General features: G+C 50.0%; 1 protein-coding gene across 2 annotated transcripts in view; it reads left to right on the top strand.

The window, feature by feature from the left end:
• The first annotated feature begins 1,620 nt into the window (after window positions 1-1,620).
• The window catches only part of SLC27A2 (solute carrier family 27 member 2), a 36,783-nt gene continuing 17,876 nt past the window's right edge, over window positions 1,621-20,527 (top strand). The window contains exons 1-4 of one of the 2 annotated variants that reach the window (XM_065411995.1): window positions 1,621-2,098; window positions 8,407-8,616; window positions 9,638-9,796; window positions 11,054-11,178. In XM_065411995.1, coding sequence (XP_065268067.1) covers window positions 1,621-2,098; window positions 8,407-8,616; window positions 9,638-9,796; window positions 11,054-11,178 — 972 coding nt within the window. The remainder of the gene's footprint in view (window positions 2,099-8,406; window positions 8,617-9,637; window positions 9,797-11,053; window positions 11,179-20,527) is intronic. The other variant, XM_065411996.1, reaches the window with a different exon arrangement.

Raw genomic sequence — 20,527 nt, 5'->3', positions numbered from 1 at the left:
CCAAGTGTAACAGCAGTGTGAAGTTAGAATCAGGCCATCCGTGTAACAGAGATCAGAGTCAGCCTGACAGCAATTCAAAAACAATGCTTTGCTCAGGATGGCGCATGTCCGCCTGGAAAGAGAGGAACCACGGGACAGCGGGAGCGGAGTCATCTGATTTTTGGAGTTTGACCCCACGGCTCAGAATTCCACTGGCCTCTACTATGTATCCTACCATGCACAGCAAGAAAAATTTCAGCGTGCCCACAGCTCAGCACCCAAACAAAGGACCATGGGATACTCACCCAGAATGCTACGCACTTTGTGCACACCAAGTCCCCATCATGTATACACAATGTTGTGAATTGAAACAGGACACAGCTGTCCTGTGTGTAGGCTATTGCTGCAGCTGATGTCCTATGGCCTAGCTAATGTGCTTGCCCTCTATAGATAAGTCACCATTGTCTTCATAGATTTTCCATATGCCTTATTTTCACAGCCTTTGTGCTATGGTCAATAATCATACTTTGTACTTAATATATGCTTTGTAAGTTCTTTACACGTTTCAGATATGATTTGTACTAAGTATTAAGTATCCGGTCCCCTTCCCTTTATGTCAATGGGAAATTGTTAGTGATATCATCAGTGGAAGCAGGATGGGAGCCCAAGTCTCTTTATGAGTCATTCATTCTGTACTGTACACCTATGTTAGCATTAGCTGTCAGCCGTGGATAGCTGTACATGCACTTGAAAAGGAAAGCAGCATGTTGCAATATAATCCTGGCATTTGCCCTGAAGAGAGAAATCAATTTGACCTTGATCCTAATACCCCAAACTTTTGGAATCAGCTCAATCTGATAGATAAGTGTCTCTCCTCCGCTACCATGCAATACAATTGTTGTTGCCACTGAAATCAGAGATATGTAAATCATGCGTACAAATCGCTGTTTCCCTCAGCTGTAATTGAAGCTTTGTTATCCTGGTGATGTGGAACTAGATGAGCTGTGTGTGAAACATCCTCTCCAACCCCACGTCCCCTGCAGCAAAGCAGGGCGGCATCTGTCACCCCTTGGGGCACCTGTTCTGGAAGGGGAATCAGAAAGAAACTCGGGGGTGCTACTATCCTGATTTCAGCCTCCCTTCCCAGGTACCTAACCCCTTTGGGTGCGGTGGAGTGAGTCCGGTTAGAGGTACCGCTTGGCAGGCGAGCCAGAGCTGGAGAATACTTTGGTTTTAACGACGGGAAGAGATGGCATCTCGCCGAAGCGTGGCCAGTTGGTAGGAAAGGGCTCTCCCGCACCAGCAAAGGCATTTCCCCGATCTCTCACCACGTCCAGCTCTGGAAAAGTGACCGGCCATGAGTCCTCCCCGCTGTGCCTCACGCGGCAGGTTTCGCCTAGGCGCTGTCTCCGCAACCATCCAGCCCCATGTGGCTGGTACCTGGTGCTGACTCCTCCTGATGCGATCCCAGCCCCTGCTCCCTCTAATCCCACCCCCGCTCGGGCACCGCTTCCCTCCCGCCGGGGCCAGGGAGGAGGGAGCGGCTGGGCCCGCCCCTGCCCAGCCGGGAGCAGAGCAACGGGCTAGGCGCAGCTCCGTGCGCTCCGAGTCCCTTGCGCTGAGCACTGGCCGGACAGGGTCATGTTCTCCTTCTTCTACACCGCGCTCGCGGGGCTGCTGCTCCTGCCGCTGCTGCTGAACCTCGCCTGCCCCTACTTCTTCCGCGACCTGCGCTTCTTCCTCAAGATGGCCCGGGCGGCGCGGCTGGCGCGCAACAACGCGGCGCGGAGCCCGCCGCGCACCATCCTGGAGGTGTTCAGGCAGCGGGCGCGCCTGGCGCCGCGCAAGCCCCTGCTGCTGTTCAGGGAGGAGGCGCACACCTACGAGCAGGTGGACAAGCGGAGCAGCCAGGTGGCCCGGGCGCTGCGCGAGCACGCCGGGCTGCAGCAAGGGGACTGCCTGGCCCTCTTGCTGGGCAACGAGCCTGCCTACATCTGGATCTGGCTGGGCTTGGCCAAGCTGGGCTGCGCCATGGCCTGCCTCAACTACAACATCAGGGCCAAGTCCTTGCTGCACTGCTTTCAGTGCAGCGGAGCCAAGGTGCTGCTGGCAGCCCCAGGTGAGACCCGCTCCAGCGGCCAGGCTGCTCGGGGGAGGGGATAGGGAAAGTGGCCTGGCCCTGGCCGCCCATCCACGTGGGCCCACACCTGCTGGGCTTCTGCTGCTCATCGACATCTGCTCAGGGAGACAGCACCTGGCCTGCAGCCCTCTGAGGCGGGAATGTGGGACAGGCCCCAGGGGTGGGGATGGGGTAGCCCAGAATGTGGGACAGGCCCCAGGGGATGGGGAGCGGGTTGAGGTGGAGGGTTGTTCCTTTAACATGTACAATAACCTCTGCTACAACTTCATTGTCAAGACTTGGCCTCTCCAGTGTCAGTAATTTGGAACAAGGGAGATGCCTTGCCCAGTTTTTTTCTGGGGAGGGAGGCGGGATTCTTCCAATAGTTAGCAAGTGCAGAAGAGCAAGATGCAGTCTAAGGCCCTAGTCCTACCAATGCACATGATTAACTTTACACACTGTGAGTAGCTCTATCACAGGGGTGGGCAAACTTTTGGGCCTGAGGGGCACATTGAGTTTCTGAAATTGTATGGAGGGCCAGTTAGGGGAGGCTGTGCCTCCCCAAACAGCCAGGCATGGCCCGGCCCCTGCCCCCATCCGACCTCCCCCCCCTGCTTCTCGCCCCCTGACACCCCCCCCCGGGACTCCTGCCCCATCCACCCCCCCGTTCCCTGTTCCCTGACGGCCCCCCCCGGGACCCCTGCCCCATCCACCCCTCCTTGTCCCCTGACCGCCCCCGGAACCCCTGCCCCGACTGCCCCCCGCTGCCCCATCCACCCCCCCTCTCCTTCCTGACTGCCCGCCAAGGACCCCTGCCCCCATTCAACCCCCCATTCCCCGCCCTCTGACCGCCCCGCCCCCTATCCACACCCCCGCCCCCGATCACCACCCCGAATTCCCCTGCCCTCTATCCAACCCCCGCTGCTCCCTGCCCCCTTACCATGCTGCCTGGAGCACTGGTAGCTGGGGGTGCTACAGCCGCGCTGCCCAGAGCACCAGGACAGGCAGCCATGCTGCCCGGCTGGAGCCAGCCACACCACTGCACAGCACAGAGCACCGGGTCAGGCCGTGGCTCCACCGCCCAGAGCATTGCGCCGGCAGCGGAGCGAGCTGAGGCTGCGGGGGAGGGGAAACAGCAGGGGAGGGGCCGGGGGCGAGCCTCCCAGGCCAGGAGCTCAGGGGCCAGGCAGGAGGGTCCCATGGGCCGGTTGTGGCCCGCGAGCCATAGTTTGCCCACCTCTGCCCTATCAGCATCAAGTTTGGGGCCTTAAACCTTAATCCTGAAATTGACTCTGTCTGGGTGGTCCCCTGCACCTGCACTGAGCCCCCACTGACTTAATGGGGCTCCAGGTGGGCAAAGGAGGGTCTGCCCAGATGAAATATGTGCCATAGTGCTGAAAGGTCTTGTCAAAGAGCCAGGCAGTCAAAGATGTAGCATTTAAACATCCAGGTGCTTTGTGGGATAAGCAGAGGATGCATCAAGTCAGGTGTAAGAATGTAACATACCTGCTGTTTGTAACTACATGGGGAACAAATATTTAATAATGGGCTCTTCGCTCTAGCAGAGAAAGGCATAACACACCACCCAAGGGCTGGAAGTTGAAGCTAGACAAATTCAGACTGGAAATAAAGTGTAAGTTTTTGATGGTGAGAGTAATAAATCGTTGGAACAATTTACGAAGTGTCGTGGTGGATTCTCTGTAATTGACTATTTTAAAATCAAGATTGGATGTTTTTCTAAAAGATCTGCTCTAGGATTTATTTTCGGGAAGTTCTATGGCCTGTGTGAGACAGGAGGTCAGAGTAGATGATCACAGTGGTCCCTTCTGCCCTTAGAATCTATGAATCGATGAATGTTCCCAAATCATTTGCAATATATTTTCATTTCCAATTTATATAGTAAGGGGAAATCTCCAGAAAAAGAGAGTTTACTTAGGCATCAGGTATGTATGCAGATAAAGTATCTGCATTAATATTTGCAGGGTCAAGGCCATTTCTATGCAGATGTTTAAATGCACCTAAATTTTATGAACTCAAAAACAAATCTTTCCAAGCCTAACATAGGAACTATACCTCAGTGAGAATGAATTCCATGCTACATTTGAACTTTCAAAATTAATCAATGTTTAAGTTATCACCATGGGGAAAAGCTAGTGTTTAGGATAGGAAAATGTACTTTTCCAAAAAGTATTCAGCTCTGGGAAAAGACCAAACAAAGGAGGTTTCAGCCCCAAATGAGAATTTTTTTTTGAAGCCGAATGGTTGAAAATAGTGGGTTATTAATGACATCATTACCCCAACCTTAGCTGTAGTAGTCACTACTGGCAGTTGTTAAAATAATATAAGGAGAGGACAAAAAAGACAGATTTCCCCTCTGTTAAACATTTACTTTCTCATCCCTGATTTGAGTTTCGACCTTTACTCTGCAGTTCTGTGCTACCCTTGGTCAAAGGTAAATCTCTTCTGATCACAACTGTATCATGTGTGATCATTGTTATTTACTTGCATGGATATTTTGAATAGGTTTCTGCAAAGGAATATGCTGATTCAATTATAAATAGGAATAGAGTGTATTGTATTTACATCTGTGTTTGTTGCCAGACCATGGCTCATTAGATCTACATGTGGAGGGGTCTTATATTAAACTCTCCATGGAGAAAGGGGGTTCAGGTGCCTCTGCAGAACATTCCCCTCCCTGCCACCCAACCCAATTCTCCATGCAGTCCAGGGTCTGTGCAGAAGGAGGGGGTGGAGTGAGGGTGGGCAGGAACAGGAGGGACAGGCCATCTGAATGCACATTATTCTCCCTTCCAGTCCTGCAGAAGATGTCCAAAAATGTTAATACAGCCTGAAGCCATATTAACCATTTTTAGTTCCCCTTCCTGAATCCCAGAGGCGGCTACGGAGGGTTGTGGGGGGGGGGGAGAGTCCTTGGCAGTCAGGGCTGGCGCTTCCACTAGGCAACCCTAGGTGGTCACCTAGGGTGGCAGGATTTGGGGGGCGGCATTTTGCTGTCCTCGGCGGAAATTCGGCGGCAGGGGGTCCTTCTGCTCCAGGACCTGCCGCCGAAGTGCCCCGAAGACGTGGAGCGGAAAACCCCCCGCCGCCGAATGCTCAGAGGAGGAGCGCTGCCGCCTAGGGCGGCGAAAACCCTGGCGCTGCTCCTGTTGGCAGTACAGCACCAATGGAGTTGTGCTGGCAGAGAGCCAGGGGTGTTGGTGGGAGCCAGAGTTGCAGCAGACGTCTGGGGTCTCCACATGGATGGCCCTGCGACCTGCCAGTTTTGGGGGTAGCTTTTCTGCTAGGGGGGCAAACTTTTACAGTCTGGGCCTTGGCTTGGTATATTTATAAATACCATTCCCAAGAACATCGACAGGCAACTACCCTAGAAATATTGGTTCCAATAATAGCAATTTTTCATCCCAGTTGCTAAATTCAAAGTGAATGGCAGAGCGGTTTGTTTTGGGATACAGCAGGTTGGGTTGCTGAATCCAACAGTAGGTTGCATATTAGGAACAGTTCCAACTCTTTTGATGGCATTTCTACACAAGAAAAATGCACACAGCCAGGTTTTGCAACATTTCATGACTTGGGGAAGGGATTAATATAAATTAAATGAAAGGACTCTTGCAAATTACATGAACATCTAAAAAATGGCTTGTGCAAGAATTAGGTCCTTTGAGTGAAGAGAAAAGTCCCTGGGATATTGAATCAGTCTCCTACAGAGAATACTGACGCAGTACATAAACCAGCTACCTTTACAAGTAATCTCTCACTTTTGGTTTTAGTGATATAAAAGTGAAAGCACTACGTAAGTTAACTGTAGACATCAAATTGGACAGTATGTCAGGGTTTTGCTCAGACATTTAAAACATATATTTCATGCTATAAAACATCCTAGAAATGTGGGGCCAGATTCTCAGATGGTGTAAGCCCGATGCATCTCCATAGAAATCAACACAGCTTCTGCCCCGTGACCCCCCTTCTGCCCCGTTGACACTCAGCACTGATTAGGGCAGCCTTCAAGACAGCCATTGAAGTCAATGGAGCTATGACAGTTTACACCTGCTGAGAATCTGGTTTGTGTCTCTCTACACATCAGCAGATTTGATAGCATGTGCCTGGGGCCAAATTTTCCTCCCCTTGCTCACATAAAACTCCCATTGACTTGACTTCAGTGGGAGCATTTATATAAGTAAGTCAATCCCAATTTGTCCCTGGGTGTGAATTTTCGCTGGTTTGATTTGTGTGTGAGTTTTACAGTTTGATTCCCGTAAATTATTCTTTCTACAACATGAGTCTGTGTTTCCTTCTCCCCCCTGCTTCAAGCTGTTTTGAGAATGGAATCCTGAAGCAGTAGCTGTTTGAGTGAAATTGGTGATGAGGGTCCATGTTAAATTATCTGAACTTGCTAGTTCAAAGGGAAATGGTCATACCCGTGATTTGAAAGGTCTTTTTGTTTGCTTTGCAGTGTGCTTGTCAGATTCCACCCAACATTATGAAAATGTAGACTCTCTTTTCTGTTTTCACACGTATAGCCATTTGCTGTTTAAAGGAGGACTCTGAGTTGCAAGAAACCAGCCAAGACACTGGTGACTATACCAGCCAAAGTAGATAATCTTATTTTTCTAATAGAGCAAGTGAGCAAGTAAACATCATGCTGTACATGAAGAGAGCCTGTGCATTGTCATTTCTACCACTGGACCCTTTTTATTGTAAATTTCAACTTTTTTTTTTCATTTGCATTCGGGCTCACTGTGGATAAAATTCGCCTTTGTACGAAGGATGGGTGGGACATAGTGGTACATAGACCTGGTGTGGGAACTCTGCACAGGAGTGTATTTCCCTGGAAGGGGGAAATTCACCACCCTTCAGTGGCCATTTTCTCCATCCCCTATCTGGCACAAAACAGTCGCAAAGAGGCTGTAAGGCTCCCTGGGAAAAACCCTCAGCATGAGTCCTATTCAGCAGCCACAGACTGGGTAGGCCAGCTATATATTCCTCCCCCATCCCAGGGATCTTGTCCCTGGTGGCTGCAAGCAGGAGGAAGTGTGTCTGGGGCATTCCTACTCCCTGGTTCTTGCAAGGCACATACCTCTCAAAGGTGAGCTAACCTGTACTGACGATTGAGTCAGCCTCAGGATCAGGGAGGCACAAAGTGTTTTTCCTCGGGCCTGGTCTACACCTAAAATTGAGACTGACCAAGTTACAGTGGTCAGGGCTGTGAAAAACTTGATGCCCTGTGTAACGTAGTTAGGTTGACCTAACCCTCACTGTAGTAGCAGCTCTTGGACAGGTGGATTATCTACATCAGGGGAAAAACCACTTCTGTTAGTGTAGAAAGCTTCTATACTACAGCCAGGGCTGCCCAGAGGGGGGGGGCAAGTGGGGCAATTTGCCCCAGGCCCCACAGGGCCCCCCTGAGAATATAGTATTCTATAGTATTGCAACTTTTTTTTATGGAAGGGGCCCCCGAAATTGCTTTGCCCCAGGCCCCCTGAATCCTCTGGGTGGCCCTGACTACAGCACCATAAAGCACAGCTGCGGCAGTGTAGCTGTGTCACTGTAGCATAGCCTGGGCCAGTGCAACCACTAGGCGAACTAGGCGGCCACCTAGGGTGCCTAAAAGCCCGCTCAGGTGAGGAGGTGGAGTGGAGGTGAGCTGGGGCGGGGGGGGGGGGCGCGGGGGGGGCCGCCCGCAGTAACGGAGGGGGGGAGCGCACAGGGGAACCACTCCCCACCCCAGATCACCTCCACTCTGCCTCCTCCGCTGAGCACACAGCCCCCGCTCTAATTCTCCTCCAATCGGCGCCGCAAGCCTGGGAGGGGAGGAGAATTAGAGCAGTGCCTGTGTGCTCAGCAGAGGCGGCGGAGCGGAGGTGAGCTGGAGCGGGCTTCCCAGGCAGGGTTAGCTGCCGCGGTGGGCGGGGTTAGCTGCCACGGTGGGGGGGCTCCTCTGGTGGGGAGGTGGGGGGCGTGGTTAGCTGCTGCGGTGGGCAGGGTTAGCTGCCGCAGGGGGGGCTCCTTTGGTGGGGGGTGGGGGGAGTGGTTAGCTGCTGCGGGGGGCGGGGTTAGCTGCTGCGGGGGGGTGGCGCAAGGTGGAAGTTTCGCCTAGGGTGCGAAACTTCCTTGCACCAGCCCTGAGCATAGCCACGGCCTCAGTCCTTTCATTAGACACTGAACCGACATAGGCATGAATCATTCCTGAGTGCAGTTAAATACAAAATTTCCCAAGGCAAAACTTGGGACACAAATTCGGCCATGCAAAATGTTCTTAGAATTATTTTCTATTTTCTTTGTGCCGTAAGAATTGAAAGCAGCTGTTGAAGAAATATTGCCAGCCCTGAAAAAAGAAAACGTAAGAGTCTTCTACCTAAGCAGGACATCCGATACAGAAGGGGTTGACAGTTTCATTGACAAAATGGAAGTGGTTTCAGATGAGCCTACTCCACACTCTTGGAGATCAAATGTCACTTCTAAAACTCCTGCCATGTATATTTATACCTCTGGGACTACAGGTAATGTAAATGGGGTTATCCGACAAATATCACATCGACGGGGGAGAGGAAATGATTAGAGTGAGATTTTAATTTTCCTTTTTTTCTGCTGAGTAATTCTTACAAGTCATCTTCAAAATCCCATTTCTGTCTGAAAATATTTTACCTGCTATTGTTACAAGTAAACCCAAGATTTCTGGAAATGAAAGAGATTAGAGAAAAATATGTTTTTCTTTGCTTTTTCTTTTCTTTGGGCATTTGAAAGCACTTTGTGTACTGTCATTTTCCCTTATTTGTGTGGATCATCTCTAACACATCGATGGGGGGAGAAGAACTTTTGAAAAAAAATAGGCAGATATGACTGTCCAATCTCCAAAATTGGCAGGGGGACTCAGAGATAGATATAGTCCCAGATGCTATTTTTAACTACTTTTTGTTTTCATTGACTAGATTTCAAGGTGATGGTGCCCATTAACTATTGCAAGCACTTTTGGAAGTAAACATCTTCCAAGTTGTATGTGAATCAAATTGTATCTTAAATGAATCAAACTATACTATATTTTACTATAGTTGACTCTATACTTTCTTTCACATACAGTGCCACTCCCCCACCAGCGTGACCTACTCTGGCATTCCTATATATTTTGCATCCTGGTACTATCATGTCCCATTGATTATCATTGCCCCCCCAAGTTTCTGTGATACCTATTATATCAGTATCTTCATTCAATAGCAGGCCTTCAGGTTAAGCCATCTTAGTATTTGGACTTCTAGCAGTTGTACACAAGCAATTATAAAACTTGTCAATATTTAGTTGTATATTTACACGTGATGTAAATGAACAGGACTCTTTTTCATTTGACTATTTCTCTTTAGTTTCTATCTGTACTTTATCAACTTTTAGCCTCTGATCTTTATGAGGATATAGAGTATCCCCTTTAATAACTCCTCCGCTAAGGGAAGTCCTTGTCTGAACTACTCCTTGGTCATTAGGTGTTCCAGTCATATGAAAGAGCATACCTTTTCTATTGTCTTAACACAGGTCTTCCAAAGGCTGCAGTGATTACCCACGAACGCATGCTGTTAGCTTGTGGTTTGTTCAGTACAAGTGGCGTGACCTCTGAGGACATTGTGTATAATGCCCTGCCACTGTATCACAGTGCTGCCCTCCTGATTGGAGTTCATGGATGCATCATGCAAGGTACAGTGCACCTTACAGTGTAAATGAGTTACTGTGCATATGGGAAGAAACAGCAAAATTCATACCCGGAGCCAGCTCTTCTGCCCTACATGGCAGTGTCACAGTTTCAGGGTTAACTGCACTTTTGACTACACTCCTGGTCTCCCTTGAAGGTGCCCACTTCAGGCTTCCTAGCCCTCACCTCTCTTGGATGGAGACCTGCATCATCCTCCCTCCAGACTGGAGGTTTACACTTGCAGTCCCTCTGCACTTCATTGAGATTTCCCCAGAACGACCAGGATCCAGCCTCTGTGGTTAACCTTTCTCCAGGGGCTACAAGCCTGAATACCAGTTACCGACCAGCCCTCACAAAGCAAAATACATTTATTCTAAGGGCAAAAGCATTACAGAGAAAGCATAAAAAATAATAGAAGTTCCTATCCACAGGCCAAAAGCTTGTCTTATGAGGCCTTCGTAAGCCAAAGTCTTTCCAACCCTTCCGCAAGGGTTGGGGCCCTTGCTGGACAGAAGGTCTTGTCTGTTTGCTGTGTCAAAAAGAAAGCCCTTCAGACTCAGCCTTTTTATACCAAAAGCCCTTTCTTTGTCTGCTGGTCTCTGGAACTCTCAGTTTGAAACAGTATAGGCAAATCTCCCTAGGGGTAGTACCTCTCTGCAGGTGTTTACAGCCTGAGTGAGTTGCTATAATCAGCGTGTACACACACACACACACACACACACACACACACACACACACACACACACACACACACACACACACACACACACACACACACACACACACACACACACACACACACACACTTTTTAGTTCCTGGAAGAGCACTGGTAACCCTCCCCCATGGAGTTCCATACAATCTCTGGCCCACAGTGAGACAGAAACCACTGATCAACTTAATACAATGTGATCCCCCCCAAAGATACTGCATGCACCTGCAATGTCTGTCACAGGCAGCTCCTCCTGGGCAGCACAACCACGGGGGTTACATGGTGCAGAATGCCACAAAGTTCATCCACTAGGAATACTCCCATACTTTTTGATGGACAGAATTAAAGGATAAAGCTAGTTTCTGGCCATGGATTGTATCTGAATTTATTTTAGGAAAGGGTCACACACTTTTAAGATGAAGTTATATAATCTATCATCCTGCAAGTTTCCTGCACTCATCACTGAAACTACAAAGGAAATTGTACCATTTCCTCACAATCTATTTGTTATAGCCCAGTTCTATTATTTCCCCCTTTTTCTTCTTTGCGTAGGTGCAACCTTAGCTCTACGCGCCAAATTTTCAGCCAGCCAGTTTTGGGTTGACTGCAGGAAATACAACGTAACAGTCATCCAGTATATTGGGGAGGTGCTTCGGTATTTATGCAACGTGCCAAAGGTAATTTCTTCTATGCGCCAGAGTTTTTTGCAAACTGATTATAAATATTGTCTGGATTACCTGTGTAATACTCCTCAGATTCTCCACAGATTAACCTAGGGGCCAGATTCTCTGTTCCACCATGTTCATTTTGCACTGCCTAATGGTACATCAGCACTGGGGGGTGGGGGGAGAGAACCCCATGGAAGCGAATCTAAGGCTATGTCTACACTAGCACTTTTGTTGATATCATGTATGTCGCTCCGGGATATGAAAAAACCACCGCTCTGAGTGACATAAGTTACACCGACAGAAGCGCCGGCATGGACAGTGCTGTCGGAGGAAGACGCTCTCCTGCTGACATCGCTACCGCCGCTCATTGGAGTTGGATTAATTATGTCGATGAGAGCGTTGACATGGAGCGACTACATGAGCAATCTTACAGCGGCACAGCTGCATTGGTACAGCTGTGCCACTGTAAGCTTGCTAGTGTAGACATGGCCTTAGAGTCCAGGCTAGCTGACTTGGGCTTGTGCTATAGGGCTAAAAATAGCAGTGTAGACATTCGGGATCGCTGGAGCCCAGGCTCTGAAACCCGGCGAGGGGGGTGGATCTCAAAGCCGGAGCTCCAGCCCAAGTGGGAATGTCTACCCTGCTGTTTTTAGCCCTGTCACGTGAGCTCTGTGCGCTCGAATCATTTGACCCAGGCTCTGAGACTCGCTGCCCTGGTGGGTTTTTTTGCAGTGTAAACATACCGACTGTGCAGAGATTGCAACTGGGGAATTCCTCCAGCATTAAGATGGCTTATTCCTGTGCAATAAGCCTCCCCTCAGCATAAGAGGAAGAAGGGAGGAGCATTTGGAAGGGGAAGAAAGAGAACCGGGCATGCCGGAGCAAAGCCGTAGTTTCTTTGTTAAAAGCTGTTGCCTAGTTTCAGAATCAAGTCCTAGTTAATGAATCTGTGTTCTTGGAGGTCTTAGCCAAAGAATTCCCATTAACGGTAATGCAATATGTTTATTTTATTTTAATATTGAGAAGAGAAGAAACCCAAGTCAATATCTGCTTATATGGACTGACTCATTTTCCCATTGCCTACTTTACTACTCACACTTTACAATGTATTCTCCCATTAGTGCAAAGGACACATGAATCTGTTTTGACATTAGCAAGTATGTAACATGCTCTCCATATTGTAAAGACTGAATTTATAAAAACAAAAAGTATTAAAGTGAAAAGGTTGGCCTTGGTTTAATATTTTACCCATCCACATTTTCAATATTTAACATTTTTTTTTAATAATGACTATTTTGGTGTAATATATTATTTTACATCTTTTTCGATAGCTCTTTCCACCTGAGGAACTAAAAGCACTTTGCACAGAATTTTACAGATACAGAATCAAGACAAGATCCTTGGCCCAGGGAGTTTACAGTCTAATTTAGATTAACATGAAATGTCTTTCAAACTAAGTACCACTGACTTAAAGTGGGCATTTCTTTTGCACAATCTTGACAAAGAGGACTACAATATGAACACGTCATAACTAGGCTCTCAGCTTTGTATGCCATAACAATGAACGGAGGAAGTGCACACCTGCTATAATCTAGCTAGCTGCAGACCAAACACAAAAGGTCCCATGGGGAAATCAAGGAGCTGGTCATTTAACATTTGGACTTGGCTAGAATCAGTTTTTAGCTGGCAAGAAACACTAGACCAGGATAGTCATGTGACCATCACAGGTGAAAGTGTTAGTGAAAAGTTCCCCAAATAACCAGATTGAGGGAGGGCTTCACTCATCTGGCATAGTAGCACAATCTTTGAGATACTCATAGTCAAGCACGGGATGTGCTACCTAAGTAACCCATCAGCATTTTCTGTCGTATTCTATGGGGTCACCAGTACCTGTGTAGTGGTTAGAGCAGCCACAGAATAGAAGCAGTGTAAAGATGGAGAAACCTCCCCCCATTCTCTGTCTGCATGCAAAATCAGGCCTGAGGTTTCTTGCTGTTTGTTTAAGGTGCCACCGGACTCCTTGTTGTTTTTGCTGTTTGTTTGGATTTTTGTGTGTGTAGGGTATCAACTATGTAGCACTTTGTGGACTAGGTAGGACAAGTACATGGCTATAAATAGGGAATAACTTCATTGAAATCAATGGACTTACTCTGGGTTTAGGGTGTAAGTGGGATCGCTGGTCCCGAATACTATTTCTTCATTACAGTTTCTGGGCCACTCTGAGCAGTGAAATAAAGTGGTAGTGTAAGTGGGTGTAGTGGTCCCTCACCCTCAAGTGAGGAGGGAGGCCATTCTGCCTCACTGTATTAGGCAATAACCCTCAGGCTCGGGCCTCACTGCTGGGGCCGAGCCACATGCAATCTGTAATCCTGTAGCCACTTAGCAGAGGTAAACCAGCAGGGACAGTCTGGTGCTGTCGGCCCCTCAGGCAGGGCGAAGCAGTGAGCAGTCTTTAGCCCACCGCCTCTTGGCTGGGGCGGAAAGCACTTAAGAGTGCAGACTCTGGCCCTTTTGGGCGGGACAGAGCAGGGAGCAGGCTTTAGTCTCAACTTGTAGGCTAAGGCAGCCAGCAAATACACAATCTAGGCTCTGACTCTTTGGGGTGGAGCAGAGCAGGGCTGAGCACCTAGATAGTCTAGGGGTGAGCACCAGCACAGTCTATGGGCTCAGGTAGGGGTGAGCACTAACCGAGTCTAGCATCCTAGCTTGGCAGACAGTAGACTTACACAGGCCTTCTGGCCCAAGGTGGGGAATCTGACACCCCAGGATCGGGGTGGCAGGGGATAAGAAGATGTGGGCCCATCCCTCTCCACCGCAGTGGAACCCATGCAGCTGGAGCAACAGATACAAGCTGAGCTAGAGAAAAAGTACACTCTGAATCTATTTCTGCAGGCAGTAAACTTACCAGCATGTGCATACTGGTGAATACTAAGGTCTAGCATCTAACAGCCATTCATAAATAGTCATGACCGTTCTGCCAGGATTTGTTAACACAAGAAATACTTAAAACCACTGCAAGGCCTGGTCTACACTACGACTTTAATTCGGATTTAGCTGCCTTAATTCGAATTAACGCTTGACCCGTCCACACAACGAAGCCATTTAATTCGAATTAAAGAGCCCTTTAATTCGATTTCTGTACTCCACCCCGACGAGCGGAGTAGCGCCAAAATCGAATTTGTCAATTCGAATTAGCGTTAGTGTGGCCGCAATTCGATGTTATTGGCCTCCAGGAGCTATCCCACAGTGCACCATTGTGACCGCTCTGGCCAGCAATCTGAACTCGCATGCACTGGCCAGGTGGACAGGAAAAGACCCGGGAACATTTGAATTTCATTTCCTGTTTGCACAGCGTGGAGAGCACAGGTGACCACAGAGAGCTCATCAGCACAGGTAACCATGCAGGCTGATAATCGAAAAAGAGCACCAGCATGGACCGTACAGGAGGTACTGGATTTGATCTCTATATGGGGAGAGGATTCAGTGCTAGCTGAACTGCGTTCGAAAAGACGAAATGCCAAAACTTATGAAAAAATTTCCAAGGGCATGATGGAGAGAGGCCACAATAGGGACACAGATCAGTGCCGCGTGAAAGTCAAGGAGCTCAGACAAGCCTATCAAAAAGCAAAGGAGGCAAACGGTCGCTCCGGGTCAGAGCCGCGGACATGCCGCTTCTACGCTGAGCTAAATGCATTTCTAGGGGGGGCCGCCACCACTACCCCACCTCTGACTGTGGATTCCGAGCTGGGGATAATCTCATCAGGTACACCTGATGATTCCGTGGAAGGGGAAGAGGAGGAGGAGGAGGAGGAGGAGGACGAGCTGGCAGAGAGCACCCAGCTCTCCGTTCTCCCCAACAGCCAGGAACTGTTTCTCACCCTGACTGAAGTACCCTCCCAAGCCTCCCAAGCCAGCACCCAAGACCATGACCCCATGGAAGGGACCTCAGGTGAGTTTACCTTTTAAAATATAAAACATGGTTTAAAAGCAAGCATTTTTAATGATTAATTTGCCCTGAGCACTTGGGATGCATTCGCAGCCAGTACAGCTACTGGAAAAGTCTGTTAACATGTCTGGGGATGGAGCGGAAATCCTCCAGGGACATCTCCATGAAGCTCTCCTGGAGGTACTCCAAAAGCCTTGCCACAAGGTTTCTGGGCAGTGCAGCCTTATTCCGTCCTCCATGGTAGGACACTTGACCACGCCATGCTAGTAGCAAGTAATCTGGTATCATTGCCTGACACAGCCTGGCAGCGTATGGTCCCGGTGTTTGCTGGCATTCAAGCAACATCCGTTCTTTATCTTGCTGTGTAATCCTCAGGAGAGTGATATCGCTTAGGGTAACCTGGTTGAAATAAGGGAACTTAATTAAGGGGACTGAGGCGGCCGTTCCTACTGGGCTGTCTGCCTGTGGCTGAAAAGAAATCCTTCCCTGCATTTAGCCAAGTGCAAGGGGGGGGGGGAGGATTGGCCCAGAGCTTTTCGCGTTTTGCTAGCAGGGATCTTCCCTGATACCAGCCACGCGGTGGGGGGAGGGAGAAAGCAATCATCCCAGAGAATTCATGGCGGGTGGGGGTGGGGGGGTGTTAGTTTGGTTCCTGCAGGGATCTTCCCTGATACCAGCCACGCGGTGGGGGGAGGGAGAAAGCAATCATCCCAGAGAATTCATGGCGGGTGGGGGTGGGGGGGTGTTAGTTTGGTTCCTGCAGGGATCTTCCCTGATACCAGCCACGCGGTGGGGGGAGGGAGAAAGCAATCATCCCAGAGAATTCATGGCGGGTGGGGGGGGGTGGTGTTAGTTTGGTTCCTGCAGGGATCTTCCCTGATACCAGCTCCGAGGTGGGGTGAGGGAGAAAGCAATCATCCCAGAGAATTCATGGCGGGTGGGGGGGGGGGTGGTGTTAGTTTGGTTCCTGCAGGGATCTTCCCTGATACCAGCCACGCGGTGGGGGGAGGGAGAAAGCAATCATCCCAGATTTCAGAGTAGCAGCCGTGTTAGTCTGTATCCGCAAAAATAACAGGAGTACTTGTGGCACCTTAGAGACTAACAAATTTATTAGAGCATAAGCTTTCGTGGGCTACAACCCACTTCTTCGGAATTGGATGGGGGGGGGGGGTGTTAACCTTCAGCAGCAGAAAACAAGCTAACAGGAAAACTGCAGCACAACGGGCTTTGCTTGGTATGTGGGAAAGCAGGGCGCAGAAGCCTAAAGACAGTGGCTTACCATGGCAGCATGCAAGGTGAATTCTGTTGCCCCGACCTGCGTCTGTGATCTCTAGCAGCAAAGCCACAGGCACTCAATATTAAGAGGCAAAATGCGACCTTGCACAGAAATCACATGTGCTATGTAATGTGAATAGTATACACCGTGAAAGAGTATAAGCATTGTTCTGAAAAATGTATCTTTTAAAAAAATTCTCTCCTTTTTTCACTCCCTCCAGCAGGTGCAAATGTTTCAAGCCTCCCTCCTCCTTCCCGAAGGCTATCCCAGATAAGGCGTCGTAAAAAAAAGACGAGAGAAGAGATGTTTTCCGAAATCATGCAATCCACCAGGAATGAAAGAGCTCATCTGAATGAGTGGAAGGAGACGGTTTGCAAGTATAGGAAAGAAGCCAGTGACCGTGAGGACAGGAGGGACCAACGTGAGGACATGAGGGACCAACGTGAGGACAGAAGGGACCAACGTGAGGAGAGGAGAGACGCTCGAGATGAGAGGTGGCGGCAGGAAGATCAGAGGAGTCGGGAAGCAACGCTGGGGCTGCTGCGTGAGCAAACAGACATGCTCCGGCGTCTGGTGGAGCTTCAGGAACGGCTGCTGGAGAACCGAGTGCCGCTACAGCCCCTGTATAACCCCCCTACCTCCTCACCATGTTCCATAGCCTCCACACCCAGACGTGTAAGAACACGGGGGGGAAGGCTCCGTACACCCTCCCATTCCACCCCAGTGGACAGCCCAAGCAAAAGGCTGCCATTTTCTTAACCTTTTTTTACTGGGCTTTTCCTTCCCGCTGATCCTCCTCCCAAACCCCACTCAGGTTCTCTCCCTCTTTTTATAATCAATTAATAAAGAATAAATGATTTTTAAACAATGGTGACTTTATTTCCTTTGAAAGCAAGCTGGGGGAAGGGGGAGGGTGGGTTCCTTACAGAGAATGAGTCAATAAAGGGAGCGGGTTTTCAGGAAGGATAAACAAACATAAATTTCACACTGTAGCCTGGCCAGTCATGAAACTGGTTTTCAAAGCTTCCCTAATGCGCAGCGCTTCATCGTGTGCTCTTCTAATCGCCCTGGTGTCTGGCTGCGAGTAATCAGCAGCCAGGCGATTTGCCTCAGCCTCCCACCCTGCCATAAAGGTCTCCCCCTTGCTCTCACAGAGATTGTGAAGCACACAGCAAGCAGTAATAACAATGGGGATATTGGTTTGGCTGAGGTCTGAGCGAGTCAATAAGGATCGCCAGCGACCTTTTAAACGGCCAAATGCACATTCTACCACCATTCTGCACTTGCTCAGCCTGTAGTTGAACAACTCCTGACTCCTGTCCAGGCTGCCTGTGTATGGCTTCATGAGCCATGGCATTAAGGGGTAGGCTGGGTCCCCAAGAATAACAATTGGCATTTCAACATCCCCCACGGTTATTTTCTGGTCCGGAAAGTAAGTCCCTTGCTGCAGCCGTTTAAACAGATTGGTGTTCCTGAAGACGCGAGCGTCATGAACCCTTCCCGGCCAGCCCACATGGATGTTGGTGAAACGTCCCTTGTGATCCACAAGTGCTTGCAGCACCATTGAGAAGTACCCCTTGCGGTTTATGTACTGGGTACCCTGGTGCTCCGGTGCCAAGATAGGAATATGGGTTCCATCTATTGCCCCACCACAGTTAGGGAATCCCATTGCAGCAAAGCCATCCACTATGACCTGCACATTTCCCAGAGTCACTACCTTTCGTAGCAGCACCTCCGTGATTGCTTTGGCTACTTGCATCACAGCAGCCCCCACAGTAGATTTGCCCACTCCAAATTGATTCCCGACTGACCGGTAGCTGTCTGGCGTTGCAAGCTTCCACAGGGCTATCGCCACTCGCTTCTCAACTGTGAGGGCTGCTCTCATCTTGGTATTCTGGCGCTTCAGGGCAGGGGAAAGCAAGTCACAAAGTTCCATGAAAGTGCCCTTACGCATGCGAAAGTTTCTCAGCCACTGGGAATCGTCCCACACCTGCAACACTATGCGGTCCCACCAGTCTGTGCTTGTTTCCCGGGCCCAGAATCGGCGTTCAAAGCCTATAACCTGGCCCATTAACATCATAATCTCCAAAGCACCGGGGCCCGCGGTCTCAGAGAATTCTGTGTCCGTGTCCATGTCCTCATCACGCTGGTCGCTGCGCTGCAATCGCCGCCTCCTCCTCCTCCTCGCCTCTTTTTTCTGGTCCTGTGTAAGCATAAACTCCACGAGAAAGCGCGAGGTGTTTATAATGTTCGAGACTGCGTTCTGGAGCACAACGGGATCCATGCTTGATGCAGAATGGAGTCTGCAGAGTTCACTCAGGAAAAAAGGCGCGAAATGGTTGTCTGCCGTTGCTTTCAGGGAGGGAGGGGGAGGCTGTACCCAGAACTACCTGCGACAATGTTTTTTGCCCCATCATGCACTGGGGTCTCAACCCAGAATTCCAAGGGGGGTGGAGACTGCGGGAACTATGGGATAGCTATGTAAAAGCTACCCACAATGCAACGCTCTGGAAATCGATGCTACTATGGTAGCTTGGACGCAAACCACCGAATTAATGGTGCCTAGTGTGGCCGAATACATTCGAATTTATAAAATCGGTTTCCTAAATTCGAATTATATAAATTCGAATTAATCCTGTAGTGTAGACATACCCCAAGTCTCCTCCTCCCCAAGAACTCCTGATTGTGATAGCATTGATTCTGACAGTTCTCTATATTAGTTAACAAGTGGCTAACTCTTCCCCACGCCGTGCCTTAATATATTTTATGTACAAGTTACTACTCTGGTTGCAATATGGGGTTTGCTATTAACATAAATAGGTTAGTTTATAGTTACTCATAGCTCACTGAATTTCATCCTTTGGCAATCATGCCCCATTTAATCATAGAGTACAAAGGAATCACAAGCCATATTGAGTTTAACCAAGGTCTCAAGGACTCGGACAGCTGGTGGCAGCTTTGTCACCTGATTACAGGTCAGTTGTAAATGCCTAGAAGGCTGAAGGTCCTCAGTAATGTTAGCAGCACAGGCAAAAGCAGCTGAACCGCTAACTGACACGTTAATGAAAATACTGGGAGTCTTACATAAACTGAGAAACTTGCAAGGCTGAAACTGAAGCCAAGGGTGAAACTGAAGCCAAGGCTGAAACTGAACCCACCCCGCCTAGCATGAACCCACAGCAGCCCAAACGGTCACTTCGGCTGCTGTGGGATCCCCAGTTTCTCTGTTATTGGGGCAGGAAGAATAAAGTGTTGTTACCCTGATTATGTGAATCAAGGACTGTAGTGAGTCGGTGTGGCTCCCAGCCGCCCCGGAAGGGGAAGAGCCCATCCGGAGGCTGGAGTGGGCGGAGCTAGGGAGTTCTGAGCCCGCCCCTCAGAGGGTCAGGCGGCGACCCGGAAGTATAAAACCGGGCCCTCAGAACTCAGTCAGGCCCCAGCAGCCGGAGAGACCAGACGTCTCCAGCCTAGCTCGGGGCTGGGAAACCTCCGCGGACCGGAGTGACCGCCAGGAGCCGCCGGGCCTGCCCGGCGCCCGCTACCCCGAGGAGCCACCGGGCCTGCCCTGCGCCCGCTACCTAGAGGAACCGCCGAGCCTGCCCGGCGCCTCCTATCCGGAGGAGCTCCCGGACTTGCCAAACGATCCCTGGCCGGACGAACCCATGGTCCAGGATCCCCCCGAGGCCGACGCCAGCACCCAGGTAGGCCCAGAGGGGGAGTGTGGAAGTAGCCCGGGGGCAGCCGACCCCAGTCTGGCTGCAGCACTGCCAGAGCCGATGTCAGTGTGTTGCGGCCAGGATCCCCACTGATGAAGCAGCGGGTCTTCTGCCGCTGCTAGGGCCCCGGGCTGGGACGCAGTGGAGTGGGAGGGCCTGCGTCCCCCCTGCCACCCAACCTGTGGGTGGCAGTCTCCCCCTCTCCCCAGGCCTGCTGAGGCTCAGGTTTATTTACTGTGGCTCAGCCCTGCCTGAGGGCCTGAGCTCTGCCTCAACGTTTGTTGCCCCGCCCTGACCTAGGGCCTGGGCTTAAATACTTTATTTACTGTGGCTCAGCCCTGCCTGAGGGCCTGAGCCCTGACATAACGTTGGTGCCCGCCCTGAGCCGGGGTCGGGCTTCCTGTATCTTTCAGGACTGCC

Source organism: Emys orbicularis, chromosome 10 (genome assembly GCF_028017835.1).
Source record: "Emys orbicularis isolate rEmyOrb1 chromosome 10, rEmyOrb1.hap1, whole genome shotgun sequence".
NCBI lineage: Eukaryota > Metazoa > Chordata > Testudines > Emydidae > Emys > Emys orbicularis.
The sequence above is the reverse complement of the archived record's forward strand: the minus strand, read 5'-3'. Positions and strand labels throughout refer to the sequence as shown.